General features: G+C 39.7%; 5 protein-coding genes across 7 annotated transcripts; 2 read left to right on the top strand and 3 right to left on the bottom strand.

Annotated features, from left to right (window-relative positions):
* Window positions 1–2981: 2981 nt before the first annotated feature.
* crebzf (CREB/ATF bZIP transcription factor) lies at window positions 2982–8232 on the bottom strand. 2 transcript variants are annotated; one of them, XM_023405998.2, is made up of 4 exons: window positions 8072–8232; window positions 6272–7100; window positions 6023–6097; window positions 2982–5619 (listed from the first exon to the last, which is right to left on the bottom strand). In XM_023405998.2, the coding sequence occupies exons 2-3, from the start codon at window positions 7039–7041 to the stop codon at window positions 6088–6090; spliced, it is 780 nt and encodes a 259-aa protein (XP_023261766.1). In that variant the 5' UTR covers window positions 7042–7100; window positions 8072–8232; the 3' UTR covers window positions 2982–5619; window positions 6023–6087. The 2 variants fall into 2 exon arrangements, with proteins under 2 accessions (XP_023261766.1, XP_087030045.1); XM_087173919.1 differs by having other exon boundaries at window positions 6023–7100.
* Window positions 8233–8825: 593 nt separating this feature from the next.
* Window positions 8826–11588, bottom strand: las1l (LAS1 like ribosome biogenesis factor). The gene has a single exon (XM_023405995.2). It carries the CDS (start codon window positions 11406–11408, stop codon window positions 9675–9677), a length of 1734 nt encoding a protein of 577 aa, XP_023261763.1. The 5' UTR covers window positions 11409–11588; the 3' UTR covers window positions 8826–9674.
* Window positions 11589–12108: 520 nt separating this feature from the next.
* Window positions 12109–15271, top strand: haus7 (HAUS augmin-like complex, subunit 7). The gene is made up of 9 exons (XM_023405996.2): window positions 12109–12187; window positions 12914–13029; window positions 13139–13209; window positions 13400–13461; window positions 13583–13779; window positions 13979–14087; window positions 14224–14436; window positions 14529–14640; window positions 14714–15271. Exons 1-9 carry the CDS (start codon window positions 12131–12133, stop codon window positions 14773–14775), a joined length of 999 nt encoding a protein of 332 aa, XP_023261764.1. The 5' UTR covers window positions 12109–12130; the 3' UTR covers window positions 14776–15271.
* Window positions 15272–15704: 433 nt separating this feature from the next.
* mrpl49 (mitochondrial ribosomal protein L49) lies at window positions 15705–16565 on the bottom strand. The gene has a single exon (XM_023405994.2). The coding sequence runs from the start codon at window positions 16527–16529 to the stop codon at window positions 15999–16001; it is 531 nt and encodes a 176-aa protein (XP_023261762.2). The 5' UTR covers window positions 16530–16565; the 3' UTR covers window positions 15705–15998.
* Window positions 16566–18158: 1593 nt separating this feature from the next.
* On the top strand, window positions 18159–21915 carry LOC111654840 (ninjurin-1). 2 transcript variants are annotated; one of them, XM_087173918.1, is made up of 4 exons: window positions 18159–18299; window positions 20145–20379; window positions 21011–21149; window positions 21238–21915. In XM_087173918.1, the coding sequence occupies exons 1-4, from the start codon at window positions 18246–18248 to the stop codon at window positions 21317–21319; spliced, it is 510 nt and encodes a 169-aa protein (XP_087030044.1). In that variant the 5' UTR covers window positions 18159–18245; the 3' UTR covers window positions 21320–21915. The 2 variants fall into 2 exon arrangements, with proteins under 2 accessions (XP_087030044.1, XP_023261765.1); XM_023405997.2 differs by having other exon boundaries at window positions 18162–18299; window positions 21014–21149.
* The last annotated feature ends 1787 nt before the right edge of the window (window positions 21916–23702 follow it).

Here is a 23702-nt window from a genome sequence, read left to right as displayed (position 1 = left end):
GCTTACATGGTTAAATAACATCAGTTGACATTTTTTTGGTGACTTTAGGTACCACTTTGACATCTGACATGACGTGAGCCTTCAGATAGCCCCCACCCTTTCAGTCAATCAAATGCTAGCATGCTTACATCGGTTGTCCTGAAGACGTAGCCTCTTGGAGGGCAAGTTGGAATGGATATAATTAAGCAATATCACTCTAGAGGGAAAAATGTTTTACTGTCAGCACGATTGTCTTCGGCAACCAGCCGCTGACCGAATCACAGCTGTGCAGATATTCAGGACATCACGAACTAGATTGTGATATTGCTTTTACACAACATTTCTACTAGCGCCATATTACATAAATAAGCAACAACAGATTATGATTTGTTTGTTTATTTTATAAAAAATAGTTCTGGAACTGGGCTGGAACTGGACTGTTGCTGAGCAACACAAACATTTTCATAAACTGAATAGTTCACACTAGCTTTCTACTTTGTCTACGCGTTACCTCAGGTGTGCACGGAAGTATCCGGGCTTGACAATTTATTTTCTTTTTTTCTTTTTTTTTGGTGAGCGCCCTGCCTCCCCTCGACAAGACGGCTGTGCATGTTGCCCGTACCCGCCATTGTGTGTGTTCATGTTAACGAAGGATCATGTTTTTGGACAGTAGTATGGTTCCATTGATGTCAATGTCAGTCTGCCGGTCCACCACTTTGGAACAAGTAAAATATCTCAACAAAACATTTACCAGCCACGACAGTGTTGTTAGTATTGTTTTGATCTTGAGTTTGTATGATTGTGTGTGTGTGTGTGTGTGTGTGTGTGTGTGTGTGATCGTTGAAAAATGTGTTTCTGGACACACTGTGGCAGGAAGTACAGTTGTGGGTTTTGAGAACTTTGGCAGGTGTTTATATGTCTGTCCTTCTGTGAATAGATTTTTGTTAGTGCATTAGTCACAAAACTCTACAGCTGTGCACCTCAGATCAAAATGGTGTGGTCTGACCCTCAAGTACTGCGTGGACATGTTGACAGGATGGTCTCTAATTGGATGTTTTGAAGAAAAGAAAATTTAATAGGTCTTTCCAGTATTTATAAAAATGCATAAAACTATCTAGAGTGAGACACCTTTAGTAGTTTGGGGTATAATGCCTCTGGGGGATTGTTCCACCCACCTATATAATTTCTATATAATATATTTTGTGTGGATGTGAAATTCAATAAGAAACTATGGGATAAAATAAATGTAAAAAGAATTGGATTTTTTTTAGAACATAGAAATAGTGACAAATCAGTTTTTCTTTAGATCTAAAAGAAAAACCTGTCACTCACACAAAGTTTATTTGAACTAGATGTGTCATCGATGTAATTAGTTCCACTGGTGCAGCTTTCCCTCACAGGACAAGTCGAGACATTTGCTGTTAAAAAATCTTACACTGTGACAACCAGGTTATATGAAAACATGTATGAGCTCATTTCCAAACACACGTGACAAATAGGAAGACATGTTCACATTTTCCTGTCTCCAATCATCCTTAAACAGACTGTGTTGATCAGGTAGGTGGACAGCAACACAATTATAGACGTTTACATTTGTTCTGGTCAATAAATCAGTTGGTGGCTGGATAAACCTGACATATCAGTTATTTTCCTGTCTAATTGGATCTTTGATGAGATGACCTTTGGCACTTTCACTCAGATATCTTCCAGGAGGTGGCGTCTCTGCTGGAACTGTGGAGACTTCAATCAGTTATCTAAATCCTACAGTCATTACCAATGTGACTTAAGTCCAGGTATGCACGGTTTCCCAGTCTACAATCTGACTTGGACTTGTCATAGTTGGACAAAAACAATGGCTCCATTATATCTGCATCCTAGTGAGCCATAAAAATGTGAGTGAGGCAGCATGAACCATACCAGTACCCTGAAACTGTAGCAGCTAAATGGAATTCAGCCATCATTCATTTTCTTGTTTAAATCTGCACTTTTCCCACTGTGACATGTCAAAATGTCTGGTGGTGTGCATCTACTTATTAACCCAACCTAAAGTCTTTCAAACTACTTAATCAGATTCCAGCAACTGCTGATCCAGACCACTGTGACCAGAGTGGACGCTGAGCAGGCCAGAGCCCAGTGGGGTGCGATGTTCTGTGTTGTGACATGTTCCTCTCACAATCTTCATTTAAATTTTCAACAACTTGTGGCAAAGGGGGTGTTCTATCATTTTGACCAGAAGGGAGGACCTTCATCATTCATGCAGTGATAATGTGCTGGTTCATGGTTCCCCAGATCACTGTCAGCAGGTATTCACCACTGCTGACCGGGGTGGGGAGCAGCTCACATAATTCATTCATCTTTGATTGCTCATGTTTTGGTTCATTGTTGTTCATATGATCACATATAACAGCAGCTCAGTAACTGTGAACAGGAACATCTTTTAATGTCCAAGATGTATTTTGTAATTAGACCTGTACACTGTTGGTTATATAAGTTTTTTTTGTTTTTGTTTTTTAAGCTTGTCCCAAAGCCTTTAACACTTGGAAATGAGACAGAGCTCTACCTGGGCTTATTGTGAAGATCAGTTGACTCCTGCACTTCAATGCTGAAATCCAGTATTTATTTCCAAATTTTTGCTGCAAGTTCTGATCCCAGATGAGGCTAAATTTACACTAAAGACTAATCTGCTGCACACAACAAAACTATTAAACCATCCATGAAAATAAACATCCAGAACAGGATGAATACTGACTCAGCATCTGTGATGGAAAGCAGGTTTCATGTTAATTGTCAGTAATGTAAGCTCAATAGCTACTCAGCAGTTCACTATTTATTCAGTTATGGAATAACATACAAATGAGTCTCCATTTTCCAATCATACTGTTATTAAGAGGTCTTAGCCCATGTACTTCAAGTCAAACACCTATTACAGTGTGGCTGTCAATTGACCACAAGTTTTTTTCTAGCAACAAGTAATCTTTTGCTGTATAAAAAAATCAACTCGCAAAGGTGAAACCTTTTTAATTTAAATACGCAGCAACAATGAACAGCATGCTCAGCTTATAAACACAGCTGCTTCATCATGGTGTTTAGATGAAATCAGACTGCTTTGAAAAGTCAAGGGGGTTGTTATGTTCCAGGTAATCTCAGAGACATGAGTCAGCCAGCGAATAGCACTGCCTTCATCTTTGTCAGGGGAAGAAAAAATGAAACCCAGAAAAACAGAAAAAATAAACACTGGGTTTGTGAAGCTGCAAGTGCAGAGAAGGATATCCAAGATTAAAATCAGGCTATTTCTTTTTAAACAAAACTGATTTATCACTAAATATTTCACTTTTTGACATGTTTACATAGATCTCTGAAAAACTGCCTTTTAAAGTCTCCATCAAAATGAAATGAATACCAACACTCAGTGAAATGATAAACTCCATATTGCACTACTTAATACATGAGCCCATGTGAGGTTGCTCTTCAGTGGTTTTGTGAAATACACTCATTTGCTTCTTGCCGACAGAACACTGACAACACTCATACCTGTATGAGTAGTCAGCAGCCCTTAGCTTAGCATAAAGACTGAAAACAGGGAAAGTTTGACAGACTAACTTCATCCTTGTCAAATTAAATCAGCCTACCATCACCTCTAAACACTGACTCACTTATATCACCTTTACAAGACCTAGTGTAAAAGGACAGCTTACAGCGTTACAGGGTTTATGTGCAGCAATATTTTTCAGGTGGTTGCAGTAACTACTCCACTGGTTGTCAGTCACAAGGTGTGTGCGTGGTCTTTTTTTCCTTTGGAGGATCAGGCCAAGTCTTCATACTAAGCTCAGCTGACAGGCTGCTGTCTGTGGCTTCATCTTCTAAATATTAACATGAGACAGGTTATTCATTTTACCATCTAACTTTTAACAAGAAAGCAAATGAGTACTTTTCCCCAAATTATGCTTTTAAATTTAACAACAAAAAAGAGCCGATATTCACTACACTGGCTGCCTATTTAAAACAAGATGTAGGTCTGTGCAGTTTCAGGGTCTTTCCATGGTGGGGTGGTCAGTCACACTAAGACACCCCATCTTGCCTTTATGTGAATGGCCACAAGCAGCTGAGCTATGCTGACTGCATGTTTATGCTGCGCCGCAAAGCAGAGTGAAGCTCATCTGACAGCTTACTGTGGCTGTTCCTGTAAGGCTGATACCTGTGAAGTCTGAACAGAAGACAGAAGTGATGCTGAACCTTTAGAAATCTACACTACATCCACACAACTATATTTTACTTTTAAAATGGTGTGTTACAATGACAATGATCTCCACACAGACAAATCAAAAATAATCTCCCTCCATACTAACACACCTGCAAATGACTATTCACATACACCAGGCAAGTGCAAGCTGGTGTAAACAGGAAGTTGATTGTATACTCTGCAGTTGGTCAGTTGCAGAAAATATTACAAACGAGGACCAGCAACGACACTTGTAGTGATAAAATGAGAACTGCACAACAGCAGCTAGCAAAAACAAGGTCAGTAACGCTAGTAATTTGTTATCATTGCTGGATTCACCACTGTCAGTCATGACTGACAAGACCCAGACAGGGAGGGACCATCATCGTTTCCAAAAGTTCTCTGCAGGTGCTTGTCCAGACTACAATGCAACCCTGGAGTTTTCCAATTAAAAACAGTGTTTTGAAAAGTCTCTGATTTAGGTGCTTGAAAACTGGAGTAATATGGATACCAGGCATAATAGCAAAAGAAATGCATTTTAAAACTAAAATGTAGTAGTGTGGATGCAGCCTGAGCTTTCTCTCTCTTTACTGACACAGCAACACAGTTGCAAACCAAAAAAAATGGGGGTGAGGGTGAGACCATCACAGGCTAGCTGTGGGAAGCCCTGCTACCAGGCAGGACCACAGCAGTGGGGAGCAGCTATCCCTTGCTGTAGGGTAGTGGGAATGTGTTGTGTATAATGTAATTGATTTGAAGTTAATGGGCTAAAACATAGGCAGTATGATTAATCTCAGTAGGCCCCCCTCATACTGTGGATTTTTTACTTCCATCAAATGAGGTCTTGGTCATTTGTTTTGACAACCTTTACCAGACTTGACCCAAATGATCAGGAAAAGTAAGACGTTTATCGGCAGAGAGCTTTGCTGTTTAGAAAGAGAAAAAGAGATGCATTAATATCAACAGTACAGAACATGACACAGTAGATATTTATAACTCAAAACTTAATGAAAATATGATTTATTTTGTCCAACATTTCTCAAGGTCATTTACTTCAAACAAAGTATAGTATTCCAAGTTATATGTACATTTACAGTTTGTTCCACTTGATCAAAATGGAAAATTCCATCACTTAAAGCAGATCATTTAGGATGTATTCACTGAGTACATGTAAATATATACTAGACATAATTCTGAGACTTAATCTTCTGGTAGCATTGCTCCAAGTAATGGAGTAGCTGTAGTTAACCCCCCAAAAAATGCTGCAAGAGCTATACTGACCATAACTACAGCTACAGATGTTGTAGAGTTTTGGTAAAATGTCACATATACCATTTGTTACCAATACTACCTTTAAAAAAATACCAGGCCACGTTGCCAGCAGCTTGTCCAGCCTCTTCGCCTTCCACCAGCAGATTCCACTTTAGCATAAAGAAAAATAGGTGGCGCTAAATGAAAATATTCTTTTGTACAATGGTGCAGGTTCACAAAGAGATCTGTTCTGACCAAAATGAAGTATAAACATACTTATCTTTTTCCATGGATTATTTTGTTCCAATTATACAGCTGATTCAAAATCTCTCTTTGTGGACCTTCACCTTCATCTTAACATTCAGGATACTTTGATTTAACTCTTAGTTACATGTTAACTAAAATAAAAATCAATTCCTATAACAAACCATTAACAAAAGAAATAATAGAGAGACTCAACATCCACTAGCTGGGAACAAGAACTGTCTAACAACAGAAGTACTAAGGTTGCTGCTGATCGCTTTGGAAAATCAACAAAAAAAAAAAAAAAGTCTTTTCTTGTCTGATCCTTACCATGGAGTCAAGCAGGTAAAGGTGTTCAGAAAGCCACTCATCCCGCATGGTGGATCAACCATTACCTAGAAGAAACTGTCAACAAGGTTTAGCAGTAACGTGTACTCAATCCATCATCACACAAAAACACATGCACATTCAGCAGTTCTTAGGTAATCTTAAACTCAACAGTGTTCATCCACCTTCAAGAAGTTCAGTACACTGAGTCAGTCTCAATATCTGAAAACAGAGATAAGTACTTGACCCTACATTGTGAGCGATGTGCTTGCGCTCTCTGCACACTTAGTGCAGAACTCCACTGAGACATGGTTCTTGTCCACATGCAGACACACGCCACCAGATGTCTCTTTCTCCTCCACTTTCACACGCTTCCTGGGTAAGGCATAGTCGTGGTCGTTTGAATCGGGCCCCTGGAAAAGCGAGGAAGATAATTTCATCCCATTCACACCGCTCAGCCTGGACAAGAGCTGGCCTAACATGCTCTCATTGGCCAGCACAGCTCTTAGGTACCTGGTTTCATCTTCCAGTTCTTCCACTCTCTTGGTCAGCTGAGAATTTTCCTGTTTAAGCATGTTGTTTTCTGTTGACAGGATGCCAACCTTCTTCTCCAAGCTGTTGACATATTCCTTCTTCTTGAGACGGTTCAATCTGGCAGCAATTGCATTTTTGTTGATCACATGGCTCGACTGGTTTTGTCTGTTCTTGATCTTCAAATCAGATGACATTCTCTCTGGAGATGAGCCTGTTGAAGCTTCAATCCCAGAATCTTGATCCTTGGCACAGTATACACCAAGCTCATCCAACTCCATATCGAAGAGTAGTGAGTCTCTCTCAAGTGTCCATTTTAAGTCTTCATTTCCAAACAGATCATCTAGCTCTATTCCACCAGTGTCAATGCTGTCAGCTGGGAGCCCCACAGAAGAACTTGGCAGATCCTCTACAGTTTCCACCGCATCCACCACTTCAACTTCTAGGGACATTGTGTTGTTGATAGTACGGCCTCTTCTTCTGGTTATCATTCTGGCTTGACAGTGGGACCGCAAGCACGCTGTCCAGAAGATATCCTATAATTTCTCACCTGCAGAGACAGGGAACATATACTGTTAGTGTGTAACCCTGTAGATATTAACTAATACATATATCATGAAAATGAACAATTTTGCTAGTCAGTGTAGGACAATACAGGCTGTTAACTAAAAACCCTTTAGTGCTTCTCACCATGTTGTTAATAAACAAACTCAGCAAGAAGCTACGCATTTCACTTTAGACTTTAAACAAATCTGTGACTCTGGTTAGTTGTGATCAATTAGTCATTCTTGACATTTAATGGACTAAATGCTTGTGATGTTATCAGCACTAACATTTTCACAATCAAGCCCTGTTAAATTATAGCTTATAGCCATTTAATTATTCAAGACTGATTTTATCCAATTGCTCAAAGTAACTAAATAAAACGAAATGACACTCAGACTAAGTCATCTACTTAACATAGTTTGCTGTAGACATCCTCCATTTTCTAACAGGCACAAAAGTATCTAAGGTGTGTGTTGGCCAAACGTATTACCAACGTAACTGCCTTGTTGCTTAAGCTAGGCCTAATAGCATTCGCACTGATACTATACGATAATTAGCAACAGATGCGCTACAATTACCCAAACAATAAATACTTCTCATTATTCGTGTTTTCTGTTATTATACTTTGCAGTTTATTGGACCAATCGACAAAGAATGACAGCCGTTATTTGTAACATTAAACATTAGCGTTAGCTTGCTGACAAGGCCTTGATTGTGCTAGCAGCACATATCTCTCGCGCCCAGCCAACGTTAGTTGAATGTGGATAATATGAGCGTATATTAAGTCGTTCGACAGGATTTTCTGCTGCATTAAAACAAAAAGTCAACATGTGCAATAACGTTACCGACAGGTCCCCGCTCAATTTTGATTAGCTACACCAGCTGAAGTTCACTAAAGCCATGAAGCGTCAACGTTCGCAGAGCTCGTGTATGACGCAGGAGGTTTTAACGGCACTTCTTCGACGAACAACTTACCTTGATATATGGAAATTAATATAACAATAAGCTTCGCGATTTGAATCCCTCGATGAAACGGTTGCTGGCACGTTCTCAAACGCTCAAAGCTTGAATATAAAATGACAGTAACGCGGTTATAAAACCGAGACTGACGTCGACCTGTTGTCACTTCCGGAGAAGTTCTTCAAAATAAAAGTCCTACTGAGCTTTGTTCTGTGGACAAGAACTCAATTTCAATGTTGCGCAGTCATACAACCTCATACCTAAGAAATGACCAGAGGTAAATAAACACCTCTGTGACAGACTGAAAAGAAATTACAAATTAAAAGATTAATAAAAGCAGTAGTTCTTATATCATTATTGTGTTGTAATGTATTACATTTTATAAGGGTGTTTACATTTTTTAGGTCACCATGTAAATATAAGAAGTCTCTTAAATTGTGCTTTATGTCTGTATTTCATCATTTATACTTGTACTTTACCGCTTTGTCCTAATGCTGCTATGTCACCCATTAAAGTGATATACAGGTATTAATGGACAGGTAACATTTTTAGTGTGTTCTTTTTTACTATTTAAAAGAACTATTATACCACAGGGTACATAAGCAGACACTTGTTTTTTGAATGCAGTGCTGCTCTCAGTCTGAACGGAGGTACTAACAGTATGCCTGCTCATGCTGCAATTAGCCATTCTGAGACACCCTTTCCAAACCGGCATGCTGCAACTCAGCTCCATCAATCCTACACTGTAAAAAGAACACAATCATATTACTTCAGTAGAGAAAAGTTTTTATTGAACACAAGTGCGCAAAAGAAGATGTATTTTGTAAATCACCTCGTGCTTACAACAATATCCCGTTTCAAGGGCTTTCAAATTAAATGTATCTACACAAAAACCCTTTGTAGGGACCAAAAACAGAGAAAGTTACCTTGGCATGGCAGGTGTAAGAGAAAAAAAATCTCACTGTACACAATAACAGCGAATTAACCATATCCCAATTTTATCTCACATTCTTGCTTTACTATGTGCAGTATATGTTTCATATGATGTTAAATGTCTGCACTAGTTCCACTTTTGTCTTAGCCACGTATTGAAAATGTTGTAGACACTGCATACAACATGAATGCTTTTATAAATGCTTTACATCAGGGCTGCAAATAACAGTTATTTTCAATAACAATGTGTTGAATTTTTTATTAACTGATTAATGTTTTTGTCTATAAAATGTTTGAAACTTTAACTGAAGATGTCACCTTGGGTTCTGGGAAATTATAATGGGAATTTTTTACTATTAATTGAGAAAATTAGCATTAAATTTCAATAAAAAGAGTAATTGGATGCAATTATAAATTATATAACAGAGAAAAGGAATAAATCCTTACATTGGAGGAGCTGGAACCAGTGGCATTCTTGCCTTATAAATGACTCAGAAAAGTGATTTTGAGTTGACTGACTGATCAGTTAATGAACTGCTTTACATATTTATCATCCCACAACAAATTGTTGAGTATCATATTCAGTATCAAACAATTTGTTTCTTTTGTCCATATGTTAAGAGAGCAAAAAACTAAACAATGTGCCAGTACCTAAAGGCCTTTATTTCCAGTATTACAACATGACTCAAAAAAGTTGTAGTCCAGATTTCAGCTTGTTAACATCACTGTGGTTCCAAAGAAGGCCATCAGCTGTTCTCACTGGAGCAGAGACTCCTGGGACGCTGTATGTTGTGTTGCTCTCCATCTCCACTGGCTGGTCAAAGACAGTCATTGTTGAGTAGTTTTCTACCATGAGGGATGATGGGTCATCTGACTGTCCAGGGACTTTACCAAGAGGATAGTTCTTCCACAAAACTTTATCAGCACACAGCTGCCATGGAGACCCTCTGAGCAACTTTGCCTTTTCCGCCTGAACATCTGCCCCCTTGTACTCCTGGGAAGACTCGCTCCTCTCTGACTCAGCCCTGGAACGCCAAGGATGGCTGTGGTGCCGTGAATGCTGCAGCTTCTCATGCAGACTCTCCAGTGTGTATATGGGCTGTTGTTTCTGCTCTGGAGAGGGATCAAATTCTGAGTGTGTGGTCTGTGTGTAGATGGAGCAGAGCTGAAGCAGCCTCTGTCTGGTTTCCAGAGGGAGAGGATGCTCCATATCATCCAGGATTAACTGGAGCAAGTGAGGCGTGCTGATACAAGGAGCATCCAGGCATGCCGAGAGCAGCTGCTGCCACCGCAGCTGGATGCGGTTTACAAAAATCCTGTCCTTCATTCTGGCCTTCCTCTGTCCCTTTGTTTCAAAATGGTATTCAAATTTGTTGCTGTTACAGAGCATGACTTCTGAAATCCAAGCAGAAAGGTAGAAAGCCCTGTGACTATTCTGGTCTTTGGTGAGCAGCTTGAGTTCAACAAAGAGCTTCTCCAGGAGCAGGTGAACAAAGGCTGGTGAGTTGAGCATCTTCAGGAGGGGCAACCAAAAACGCAGGAAAGTTTGAGGGAGTCTGGGTTCAGTGGGACTGGGACTGGCGCTAGCATAGGTTTCACAGCCTAATATTTCTAGTTGCTCAACAGTAGGAACCAGAAATCCATCCTCCAACAACACATCCATCAGCAAATCACTTGACTCCAAAGCAAATTGCTTGATCTCCCCAAGTAACCAGCTCATTTCTGCAAAGGGGGCTGGCCACAAGCTCTTCTCTCTGTCTTCAGGAAGTCCGCCGAAAGCCTGGAACTGCTCTTTTTCAAAAGAAATCAGAAGTCCCCGAGCATTCTTGTAGGCTTCCATTTCTTTTTGCCTTGCAATGAGCTCATCATCTTGGCGTTTTAGGTCAATCTCCTCATCTTCTCCATCTGACTGTGATTCCCAATCCTCATTAGGCCCTCCTCCCAACTGCCTGGACCAGTACTCGTGCTGGAGCCACTCCAGAACCACCTTACATCCCTTTCTACACCATTTCAAGGTAGGGAGCTTCCTGTGAGTGAAATCATGCCTCAGGTCTACAATCCACTCTGGGATGTTCAAGTTCCCAGCCAGCCGCCTCAGTGGTCGGGCTACTCTCCCCTGCTGTCGCTCAGTGATCAGGTTGACAAACCTCACCAGAGCCGCTCCATAGAGCAGGACCAGATCACCTCCGTCCAGCTGTCCTGACCGGTCGAGCACCTGGCACCTCACCAGGTCCGCTGTGCAGTCCACTGCCACGGGACAGCTGCTGGCATACCTGCATTTCCAAGCTGATATCCTCTGCAGTGCAAACCTCTGTAAGGCGGGATCCTTGGAGTAAAGATACTCTAGAACCTGATCCCACTCAGCTTTGTTGACCCAGGCAACCACATGGCGTTTTTTCTCTGAGCTCCTTTTCTTCATGTTAGTGACGGAAGCGGCGAACGATAGACTCAGGTTAACACTTTATACATATGGAAATGATTGTCCCCTATCAGACACTCTATTAAATCCCTCGAAAAATAGCTGTATATGGCAGCGTGATCAAATGCGAAAGCAACGGTTTATTCAGTTACCGATAGCACCGCATCCCGGAAATGACGTTTCTTCTTCGTCACGTTCTATGGCGGTTGGCAAACAGCGAAATGGTGCATTACCGCCACCAACTGGAGTGGATCAGGAATTTAACTAGACGTGGTTGACTCTAATTATATATACAAATAAAATAAATCAAAATATTAAGAAAACTTAACTATAGTACTCGTCAACACTTTTTCTGCAACAGCTCATCTAAATTAAAGGTTCAATTGAAGCAGATTATGTTCTAACGTTTCTCCTTCATAAAATTCACAAATTCCTGAATTATGTTCTCCCATTTTAAATAATGCACTGTATGACAAATCTGTAGTCCTCATTGTCTGCATTCCTGCCTCTCCCTGTGCTCCTCATCATTTTGTACCTCCATCTTCCTGTCACAAACAGCTTTGGAAATTCATTTTTAACCATGTCTTCACTTCAAGAATTACTCGTGGATGTTTTTAAAGACCATAGAAACACTACAGCAGGTGACGCTAGTGCTCCGCCCGGCTGCAGTCCGCCAAGAAACGAAGAAGGAGACGAAGAAGAAGTAGCGATTTGTTTGGAAAATGGCGGGCGCTTTGACAGACAGACAATTTGTGAAAGTTGTTTATGATGCATTGCAGGTAAGAGAAGTTAAAGTAACGTAACAAATAGTTTCAAATAACTTAAAACAACGCGCGCTTTTCTTACGTTTGGTTATGTTGTTACTTATTCTCATAATTACCGTTAGTACATTTATTCTTTGTGCTCTGTTCATGTAGCGCCCCATAGTCTATGTGTCCGTGATTCTTTCACAAAACATCCCTACAAAGACATTTTAAACCTGTTATCCTGCAGCGGGTTATATACACTAAGTGCCCACTGTCTGTCTGTCGTGATCAAATACTAAACCGGCATTTAATCCAACATTTCCAGAGACTTTTTCGGTATTGTGTCAAAGTCTGCCTAAACTTGTTTTGGGGGTGGATATTTTCCAGATATATTTATTGGAGTATTTTTGGTAATTTTTCCATTAATATATAGAGACATGCTGTTTGCTGTCTCCAATTCATACCAAACACAATAATGTCATGTAAATATTTCTGTATCATTTTATCATATTCAGAACATAACACTTATTTAAAGTTTTCAAAAATATAATACATCAGTACATCCAAAACATTTATTAGCCTACCTGAACCAAAATCTTATTGACTTTGAACACTGAAACTGAATAAAGTCTGAACTGCTGCATGAACTCACATGAACCCCTGATATATTACTGTTGTTGCTGGTTTTGTTTTTGCAATAAGAGAGAGTAAGGTATTGCATAAAACTGATTACTCTGCATTTGTTTTGTCTTTGTTCAGGCTGCGTCTTGTCCCTTGGTGGAGGGTTTGTACCTGCAGGAAGCAGACAGCATGCTGCAGCTGCTGTGTACTCCCTCACAGCACCGCACAGACATACTGGCATGGATCTGCGGCAGGTACAATAATTGACAGGGACCATCACCCCTGTTCTCATCTATCAAAATAATATTTTTTTTTATAAATATAAACACACTCCTCTGCTCTGTCTGACCTGTCACTTTACAGTATCAACCCAAATTTTGCCACTTCTAAGGCGATGTCAATGAGATCCAAAGACCCAGATGCTTTCACTAAAGGTAACAAAAGGCCAACTTTCTTATACAGTTTTGTATGTGTTTTGATAGAAACCTTGTGGAAGAGAGGAAAATAATCTCAGTGAACGTACACAGAGCAGTTTATATTGATATATTCTGTATTCTATTCTATTTTTTTTCTTCACCTTAAAATAACCTCTTGTACTGCTGTGGTCTGTTTTTGTACAAAAAGAAATGGCTGTGCTTGGGCAGGAGCTGATGCTGTGTAGAGCAGGTGACCTCGACCTGATCAGGGTGAGAGGAAGCATAAAACTACTGTGGATGTAATCAGGTTGCAGATAGAGATATTCATTGCTATAATGAACACAAATGTCCTCTGTTTTTGTCTGTGTCATTTGTTAAAACTTTTATCCAGGGTGACGTGAGTCCTCACAGGCAACTTCAGTTCCTGGAGCAGCTTTTAACTCTAGTCCCAGGCTGCAGTAAGTCTGCTGGGCACAGAACGAATGAGGAGATGATACTGAATGAACTCTGCGCTGATGAGAATCTGCCTCACCTCACACAAATGCTTGAACCCACGTTCGACCCCTGGCCTGGACACATCAAGTATATGTACTGTATTTGATTATCCTCTTAAACACATTTCATCATAGCCCCTACTGTTTTTATCGGCTGCATGTTGTCAATCTCTTCTAAATCTACTACCGATAAGAGACTTGTTTCATGGATCTTCATGTACTGCATTATTTCTTCCTGTTGTCTTTATACTTGTCTCCTCCAACTCCTCTTACTGCTTTTCCTTACCTCACAGGGCTTCACGCAAAGGCACTAAGTCATCTTCTAAACCAAGTAAAGAGGCTGCTGATGTTACTGCCCTTCTACAGTCAACTCAGTCAGTACTGGAGCAACTACAGTCAGAGGTATGTGTCGATGTGGCCGGTGACTCCTGCAGTATTACAGAGCCTTCAATTGAAACAGAATGTCTTTGTTAACATACACCGTGGTCATCATTACTACCTGAATGTCTGGTAGCAACAAGTGCTCTGTTCTCCTCAGTGTGAATTCCTGAACAATGAGGCGCAGAGTCCTGGTGTCTTTTCTCCAAGCTCATTGCGCGTGGCGGCGTGTGACCTTCAGCAGCTGATGGCTACTTTCAGCCATGTTTACGAAACAGACTTGAGAGCTTACTGCAGCAGAGACCCCCCCAGCTTCAGCACAGAGACCGACATCTTCCAGAGAGTACACCAACTACTGCTGACCTGCAACACGGTATTCTCATATGTCTGAAATCTGTGTCAACATGAGCCTGACCTGTGGGAACAAGTCATACTGACACTTTTTCCTCTTGTCTGTGTTCTTAGGAGCTGGAAATGCTAAATGAAGTATCAGAAGCTTCTGCGTCCATGAATGAGGAAGTGAACCGGCTTCAAACGCAGCCACGCTATTGGAGAAGAGGAGAGAAGCACACATTACGTAAGTGAATATTCTTTCACATACATGCTCACAGAGTTTGTTGCACAACATTAATATATTTTTGTTTTTTCAGCTGACCAACTGGAAGAACTCTCCCGGCGAAGTAGAGAGTTTCTCTCGCTGCTACATTCCTGATGGCAACAACTTCAAACCATCAGGGTGAATGTTGATTGCCTGCTGGAGTGAGAAAAGCACTCAGAGTAATGCAGTAATTATGGAAGGAGAGTCTGATCTGTACTTGTGTTAAGACTTTAAACAGAATTCTGTATGATTCTGCATAAAATGTTAACCAGCGCAAGCTGCTGTTGCTCAGACACATTTCAGCAGAACTGCACTCATCTTTCTGTAAGTGAAAGCTAATACAGTTTGATGTGGTTCCTGTTTATTTAAAATAAAGTTTGTTGTAAACATTCACATAATACTGGCAAAAATATATTTTATGTAATGATTGCAGTGCTCTACAGTGATGAGCAGAAGCGATGGTTTCAGTGGGTGGGCGTCTGATGTGTTGGGATGATAAAATCAGAATGTAATATTCCTCCTTTTTCACCCTAACTTGTATTGTCCTTTGCAGAGCTCAATATGAATGTACATATTGTATTTCTGAATAAATAAAATGTTTTAAACTTCATTTGTAACTCCATCAGGTTTGATATTATTTGGTGTCATTTATAGTTCCTTTACTTTCATTTTTTTGTTATTCTTTAAGGCTGCAGAGATTAGTTGATCGACAGAAAATGTCAACAATTTTGATAAATGATGAATTGTTTTAATTTAGTCAGCAAAGAAAAAGCTAATCATACAGCACTTCAGGCTTCACCCATGTTGCTTCTCTGCTGTTTTATATCATTTTAAAATGCAATATCTTATGGGTGGATAAAACATGCAAGTTAATTGCATCACACACTTGATTCACTGAAAAATTAAACCATCTCAGAGGAAAATCTCAAGGACTGTGCTGGTGAAAAAGTTTGACATCTATAAAACTTTGGATATAAGGTCAAACAGCCTGTGTCATGCAAATCTGCTCTGACAGGTTCACAGGAGAACAACACGCAGCAGGCTCAGCTTTGATATTTAATGTTACATTTATTACATACAAGTATTTACACCATTTCACTCTATATGATCCCACAGTTTCAACATCTCTGGTGTAAAAGAGTTCATTACAGTGGTAATAATCATCAGCTGGACTGAAACAGGTTTAAAGTTCTGTAGGACTGTGTGTCAGTCTCTGACATGCCAATAGATGCTGAATCCTGAGTCGTCCTCTCCATCTCCTCATGGACATCTCTCTGGTCCCAGAGCATGATGCTGTGTCAGTCCTCGAAGCCCCGCACCACCTCACCACACCAGAGTCAGAAACCTTTGCTGGTCAACCATTCTTTCAGCTCCTTATCATAGTGACCTTTGATCTTCAGGGTCATGGTGACCTCATTGACCTGTGTGGGCAGCTCTCTCCCAGTCACCTCCTTCAGATACTGCTTCACGTCCTTCTCCAGAGCCCAAATGTCCCCCTCCACTTTCCGTACGAGCGTTGTCCTGCGGCTGCCGTGGGTCTGGTCGGTGTAAACTGGGATGTTGTGCATGCGGGAGCGGCGGATCATGTACGGCAGAGGCGGCGGTGAATCTGCCGGAGGGGTCCAGCCAGACGGGGTAGGACCAGCGTGTTTAGGCGGAGTGGGGACCCGTGTCGACGGGATGAGCCGCTCTACGAACTTGTATTCCTCCGTGGACTCCAATATCGTCGTCTTATTTTCTTCTGCAGCAGCGCTACAAACGAACCTGACCCCGGCAGGAGGTCCCGGTGTCCGGCCGTGGAGGCTGAGGGCTCCTCGCAGCGCCCTTCGGAGCACGGTGGAGCGGTGAACAGTGAAGCAGGCCGCCATGTTGTGTAGAAGTCTGGAAGCAAGTGACCCGGAAGTAGTCACGAATTTCCGGTAGCATCAAGCAACAATTTAAATAATTTAAAAAATGATGATTTAAATGATTAAAACATATTTGTATGCTCATTTAATTATATTTAGAGCATTCTGTTTTTCTTCTCTCCCCTTTCTTTTAAATATCACAGCATAGAAATAGAATAGAATGAAATAAGAATTAAGTAAATACAACAATAAATAGTATTATACTAAACTTAGAAACCTCTTGCCACAGTTTTTGGTAGAGTAGCAGTACCAGAATACATGTGGTACAGTTTCAGGAGTGAAAAAGTGTAAAAGGAACACACATACACAAATATTATTAAAGCTTTAAAAAGGTGTTTTACAGGGTAAATTATACTACTACAACTTATACTTTTTCCCTAAGCCTTATTATATTTACAGGTAAATATAATAAAGCTTAGGAGAAAAGTTGTGTTTGTAGATAGTTTTCTATACCAAAAGAGCTTGTTTTTGAAATACTGATAATTTAACTGGGAATTTTGTCTATTTTATAAGTAAGGTGATGCCACTAAAGTGGTAAAAAAAATATATATGAAGTTACAGTTTTTTACCAAAATTTTATCCAATTCATCACATAGTTGCAAACCCAGTTACAAGCCATGCCAGTAATCCAGCATATGTATATGTATATTGTATTTATATATTGTATATATATATTGTATTTCCTGTTTAAACGTTTGACTAAACTTCTTGAACCAGTTTGCTGCCTCTTCCATTATCTTCAGTTACTTAATAATCTGTATTTTTCTTCCTATGACAAGTCAAATGTCTTCTGTTTAAAGGGCCTTTTCATTAACAGAAGATGTAATAACAAAGTCATTAGAGTCTCTCTCTATGTTTCCCTGCTCCCATTAGAACAAAGTGTTACAGGAGTTATCTGGAATGTATTTAACATTTCAAGTATTAGTGGTAAAACAAAAAACATTATGTAAAACTTTGTGTAGCAGTACAGTGGCCTCTATTGGAAAATGTCAATTCTAATAGAAAAAATATACATATATGCTGCATATATTTACACAATTAACCACTTTTGCATTGATTTAACTTTAGTAAATTCTTATGAATGTGGAACTTTATCAAGATAATTATGATTTTAATGAAATAATAGTGTTTAGACTTGTTCATGGAAATCAAACATGTTCAAAACAATTCAGGAAAGAATTGGCCCACACCTACTGCCTCCTGAATGACATAAGTAATGAAAAAAGTAAGTGGCTATAAATCAAAGCTGAGGAGTGTACTTTCTTATCATTGGGATATTATGTCAAAGCAACAACATCTTATGATGATTATGAGAACCAGAATCAGACCTTCATATTATTCATGAGAAATAAAGTGAAACTCTAAAAACATAAACATGAACATATTATTGTTTAGAAGTGAAATGTAAAGTAAGCTGTGTTGTGATTACAGCACATGTTGACAATACTGCATGTATTTACATGTTACCCACATTTGCATCGTTGTATCTGCAGCACTGAAGAGACACATAGTGGGAGGGGCTTTTTTCAGTGTCCCTGTAACTGGAGGAGCTGCCTGACTTGTTCGTCCTGTCTACACCCTCCACTTTTTCTGTGCGTCGTGCAGCTGTGAACTCTTGAGAGTCTGAGAGAGGACAGTTTCCTAAAGGGCTGCTGTGGAGTTATCAGACAGAGGAGAATGGACAGACTGAACGGACAGGACGTACCTCTGGATAAACTTAGTGATATAGAGGTAAGCAACACAGACTGACAGGCTTTCTCCCTTTACTCTTCTATTCACTTCTATAAAGTGTCTGTTGTGTGTTCCTGCTGTACATAACACTGAATAGTTTCACTTGTTTACAACTAAAACATGCATATCACATCATGAATGTATCATAAAACATTGTAAAATCCATCCATCCATCCATCTATCCATCTATCCATCCATCTATCTATCTATCTATCTAACCATTCATAATAGATGGATGTCATTTACAGTACATCCTTTTCTTTGGCTTAGAGTTATCACACTTATTGGACATACAGTAAAAAGTAAACCTTACTTAATTAAAAAATAATAAATGAAAATTTTAATAGCATTTACAGATGGCTATACAACGCAGTAAGTGAAGATGTGTTTTATTTTTTCCTATTATCAAAAGGAGGGGGGCAAATAACTCTGCTTTGGCCCATGGCACGCACTATGGGTACCATAGGCTTCTTGACTTGTAACCCCTTAAAACAAAGCGGTGTCTTCTATTGAGCCCCTGTAATGGGATGCATATGTTTACCAGTGTTGACCAGTTCAACTGAAGAGTGATTTTTCTGGTTTTGTTTGAATAATTACAATAGAAATGCAAAGAAGAAAGTCTGGCGACCCCTCAGACTAGACTCGTGACCTCTCGTGAGGGTCCTGACCCCTGGTTTGGGACCACTGCTCTAGTGTCTATTTACAGGAATGTCAGTGTTGACAGAACTCCATGTGAAATCATTGCTTTTTCCATAGTTGTCAGCTGTGCATAGAGGTGAATGAAAGCTTTGTGACTCAGAGAGAGTTTCACCCAGGTGTGACGTCTCATGGGCAAAGCCCTGAGAAAATACCTTTACCAGTGAAGGTAGGTACATTGTGACCAAGAGGAGTTTTCTACCCAGAACAACAGTTTACCTGTCCTCAGGTTTCAGCACCTCAAATACCTCCTGCTTATTTCAGTCAGTCATTTTCAGTTCATTCTGTCTGCACATGCAAGTATCAGTTTATGTGGCAAATTGTCACATTTCTAGCTTTGTAGGAAGAGAACATGCATGTCTTGTCTTGTTGCCTCTCTCTCCACCCCAGGTGAGTCATCACCTGTTACTCTGCCACTCCCACTCCTTCTCTTAAAGCCACACCTTGGTACACAGTAACAAAGTAAAGCACACCTGTCTGTGCTTGGAATAAACCACATGTGCAAAGAGAACAAAAGAATAATACTGTTCCTTCTAGGGATGGGCACTTGAAGAAATGTCCTTCCAATCATCTGGGAAATTAATGATCAATTATCAATTCATTCATCAAGAAAGCACATTTTTCCTCATTGAAATCCTTATTCCAATAAGAAATTATAGTCCAACAACAATCCTCCTAAACAAGGCAGTTAAAGTTTAATTGTTTAACTATTAAACAGAACAGAAAAAGATATGTGTTGCTCCTAATGGCAGCTCTTCATGTTTACCTGCGATGCCTACGGCAGCTGATTATTAATTTTTTCATTTTTCTCTGTTGAAAATATAAATTGCGCCCCGGCTGGTTGCTGCCACGCAGTGAAATTCTTTGCATTGTTTCAAGACACACTACACAACACAACCTCGTTGATACACATGTTAAATCGATCAGATTCCACATGATTCACAAAACTCTTAACAATCAATTATCGATCATCGATTAATCATACCCACCCCTAGTTCCTTCAGAGGAAGCCAAATCATTTCATCCTCTGCTGTCAAAGGTGGATGTGTATGTATGCAACAATGGCTGTAATGTAGCTCCTGTGACTTTGTTTTTTAACAGGAACTGAATCTTGACTTTCTTTCTATCCTATCCTCTCTACACTCGCAGGCACTCAAAACCCCCTCTGGAAAATTGATTCGCCCCATCAACATAAATCACTATGCCACTAAAAAGAGTGCGGCCCAGAGCATGCTGGACGTCGCCTTGCTGATGGCCAACTCGTCCCAGATGAAGACCGTTCTCTACGTGGGGCCTCAGTACCGTTTCTACATCCCCCTCATAGTCCTGCTGTCTCTGTCCATTGCGTTACAGGTCATAGTGGGGCTGCTGCTCGTCTTTATTGGCAAGTAACTCAAGAGTTTTTGCATCTCCAGTTATCATTCTTCCTACTCCATCTTTCTTGCACTTTAAAAAGCACACGTTTTATAGTAAGTATGAAAAATCCTCTAAAAGACACCAACACCATCCAACACAGCTGAGAAGTCACATTCAGTAACTCGAATTAGCTGAGGTGACGCTGAGCGGACAGCTAGCGACTAACTTTGACAACACCTACCTGTCACTCAAAGCTGCCACGCCCTCAATTATGCATAACTTTCTTAATAAAATTTATACAGGTGAGTTACACAAAAATTCACCCCCCATACAGTTGTCATGAAGGAGGAAATTAGCTATGGAAACTGCTTTTTAGACAAGGCCGTAAACATGTTTATTTCTGCTGTGAAGTTGGACAAATTAACATGGGAGTCTACGGGGATTTACACGCTTTTGGAGCCAGCCTCAAGTGATCATTTGATGAACTACTGTTTTTGGCACTTCTATGTTCATAGCCTGTCTATTTGTAATACAAATAGTACAAAGTTCAAAGGTTTATCCCTCCTTTCTTTATTTTTTCATCTTTTTTGCTCATTATTTTTTTATGTGTCTAATTTTGCTTTTGCTTTTGCTTTTGCTGTTATGCAATTCTTTCCCAGCAGTGAAGTACGATCTGAACGACAAAAGGAAACATGCCAAGTTGAACATGATGAACAACGCAGCAACTGTCTTTGTCTTCTTCACAGTCCTCATCAACATCTTCATCACAGCGCTTGGCTTTGAGGGCCACGCAGTCAGGTAGGCCATTACAGGACACACACTTACACACAGCAGGCTCTCTTACTGTTGTAAACTCCTGTGACTTTGTTCTTCTTTTCATTCCCAGGTCAGCAGCACAGGTGGTGGCAATCCAAGAACCTAAGCTCCTACCTCTGCCCCTGGACGTTAACATGACTGGTGTCCTATAGACCAAAAATAATACATCTCCTTGTTCACATTATCTCAAAGCCTTGAAATCTTAAGGGTTGTGGTGGGACGGCTGCCTTGTTGTAACTTCTGTTTGACCTCCTTCATCAAATTATGGCTTGTTTCAGCACAGGTTCACCAGTTGGAACAAAACTTTAATTACTGAATGGATTTAATGAATCTATCATCACATTAGTGCACGTGAGAGGCTTCTGTGGATCCAGTTGGAGGCTGAGATAGCCCAAGGATCACCAAATAAATCCTCATCCTCAGTGACCATCAACCACATCTTCAATTCAGGATCACAGCTGTTAAATTCAACTCAACCAAAGATTGACAACCAAAAACCTCAGTTTGAATTGTTAACCACTGGTTCATCTTCCGTTGAGACTCAATAGCCTGTACTGCAGTGTACTGACCCCTGACCTTTGCGGTGTTGGACTTATCCATTACCAAATGCAAGAATTCTGCAGTTTTTTTTTTTATCAAACTATTTAAAGCTTTTATCTTGTAAATATAACAGTGTTTCTGTACAAATGTTAGATTGGTAGAATTAAAGTTGTATGTAAATTTTCCACATTAAAATGTCTAAAAATTACTAGACCTATGTTATATCTTTTTTGAGTTTTGTACTTGACTTTTATCCACTTTTAAGTGACATTTTAAGTGTCTTTTGCTATTGTTTTGCGAGAAGTTACATACTGTGCTCTTTTACTCTTACTTTCATCTCAACATTTTTGCATTGTTTGGTCCATTCTCACATCTCCAGTGTCATTATAAAAAGTTCAGACTCTCTTTTGTAATCAGTAAAGTTATTTTTTTTAACGTCATACGGCCCACCGACCCATCCAGGGGCCATTTGAAGGTTCTGTACATGTTCTGACTGAATAGACTTAAAGGTTTGTCAATGCAGACAGGCTGTACCTCGTTAGATCGGTTAATCTCTAGAATTCAAATATTCAGCTCATTTTGCGCTAACCTTAAGCACGGAAATATGATTTACTAGTATCTAGCAGCATTGTGTACCAGCAGAGATGGTGACTGCCTACCGTTCAGACATGTAGAACTCAGATTCTCGCTCCATTCCTCCATTATGTGTATTCCTTTGGTCCGTAAGGGTCCACAGAGATTCTTCATAAAAGTATTCCAGGTTATGAATTTCGTCATGAGAAGTCCAAAGCAGAAGATGGAGCGATTTGTATCCAGCTGAGCTTCCCTCACTTCTCCTCTCTCTCTCCATCCAGCTCCAGCTGCTGTGTTAGCGGGTCTGCTATTGTTTGTTAGCTTTCTGGCTACAAAATGGAGGCCTTCCTGTAAAGATCCAATCAGACTTTTTTCCTTTTTTTTAAATGAACTTTATTGAAACAAATATACATATCAATAACATAACAATTAAACTACATTGTGTATACATCATAATCACAATCACATAATAACAAATACAATAAAAATACGCCAGGGGGACTAAATGTTAATAACAAGAAAAATAAGAAAATAAATATTTAAATAAATAAGTTTAAATTGGTTATATGTTTTCACAGCTTTTTTTGTTTGTACATTCAGATATTGAGAAAATGTATTGTTTGATATAAGCAGTCAGCTCTGGAAAATTTGTCTTTTTGCTTAAGAATTTGGATTTCTGAATATAAAATTTGGTTAAAGAAATAAGCAAATCACATAAAATTGAGAGCAGAGACTCCTGTCAAATTCAATGAATCCCAGCAATACATTTTTCCAATATAAAGTGGGGATATATATGATCAGAGATAAAATGTGACATTTTACTCCATAGTTGTTCTGTGTGCGGACAAAGCCAGAATAAATGAATCAGCGTTTCTCTCAAAACCTCACAAAATATACAGCTTACATCATTATCTTTCTTGAGTTACTGCATATAATGATTAGTAAAATAAAACCTGTGAAGCATTTTGAAGGATATTTCTTTGATTTTGTTGGTAAAAAAATACTTATCCTGCTTTCTCCCAACAAATATCTCCAACAAAGAAGGACCAGTAAGATACGGCAGAAGGTGCACTTATAATTTTTTGAAAAAGTTGACGAACAGCCTTATTTTTGTTCTGAGTTTGCCATTAAAAACAGGTTTTCCCAAATCAGGTTTCACTTCTGGGGGGTCGGGGGAAGATGGTGAGCGTAACCGATCTGACCAATCAGAGCAAGCTGGGGGTGCGGGCACTTCAGAGGCAAGGCCTTGTATAAAGTTCATCCTGTTGGTAGTTATGTAATATGACTTTTTTTTTTTTACAGGCAAGGACTGAAAAATACAAAAAAAATACCATGTATGAGCTGATGTAGTTCAGGTTGAATTGTAGTCACATGCAAAACAAGTACATTTTCAGAAACTAGAATATGTTACCTTTCAAATGA

Source organism: Seriola lalandi, unplaced genomic scaffold, assembly GCF_002814215.2.
Source record: "Seriola lalandi dorsalis isolate HSWRI2012SDOR001 ecotype SW California unplaced genomic scaffold, Sedor1 jcf7180002054292, whole genome shotgun sequence".
Taxonomy (NCBI): domain Eukaryota; kingdom Metazoa; phylum Chordata; class Actinopteri; order Carangiformes; family Carangidae; genus Seriola; species Seriola lalandi.
This window is presented reverse-complemented; position numbering and strand designations above follow the sequence as displayed.

Excerpts from the sequence above, each read along its gene's own strand:
- haus7 (XM_023405996.2), top strand. The coding sequence starts at position 12,131 with ATGGCGGGCGCTTTGACAGACAGACAATTTGTGAAAGTTGTTTATGAT. Across the intron at positions 13,780-13,978 it reads CCTGGACACATCAAGTATAT|GGCTTCACGCAAAGGCACTA; the intron begins GTACTGTATTTG and ends CTTACCTCACAG. Across the intron at positions 14,437-14,528 it reads TACTGCTGACCTGCAACACG|GAGCTGGAAATGCTAAATGA; the intron begins GTATTCTCATAT and ends CTGTGTTCTTAG.
- las1l (XM_023405995.2), bottom strand. The coding sequence starts at position 11,408 with ATGAAGAAAAGGAGCTCAGAGAAAAAACGCCATGTGGTTGCCTGGGTC.
- crebzf (XM_023405998.2), bottom strand. The coding sequence starts at position 7,041 with ATGATAACCAGAAGAAGAGGCCGTACTATCAACAACACAATGTCCCTA.
- LOC111654840 (XM_087173918.1), top strand. The coding sequence starts at position 18,246 with ATGGACAGACTGAACGGACAGGACGTACCTCTGGATAAACTTAGTGAT. Across the intron at positions 18,300-20,144 it reads ATAAACTTAGTGATATAGAG|GCACTCAAAACCCCCTCTGG; the intron begins GTAAGCAACACA and ends CTACACTCGCAG. Across the intron at positions 21,150-21,237 it reads TTTGAGGGCCACGCAGTCAG|GTCAGCAGCACAGGTGGTGG; the intron begins GTAGGCCATTAC and ends TTTCATTCCCAG.
- mrpl49 (XM_023405994.2), bottom strand. The coding sequence starts at position 16,529 with ATGGCGGCCTGCTTCACTGTTCACCGCTCCACCGTGCTCCGAAGGGCG.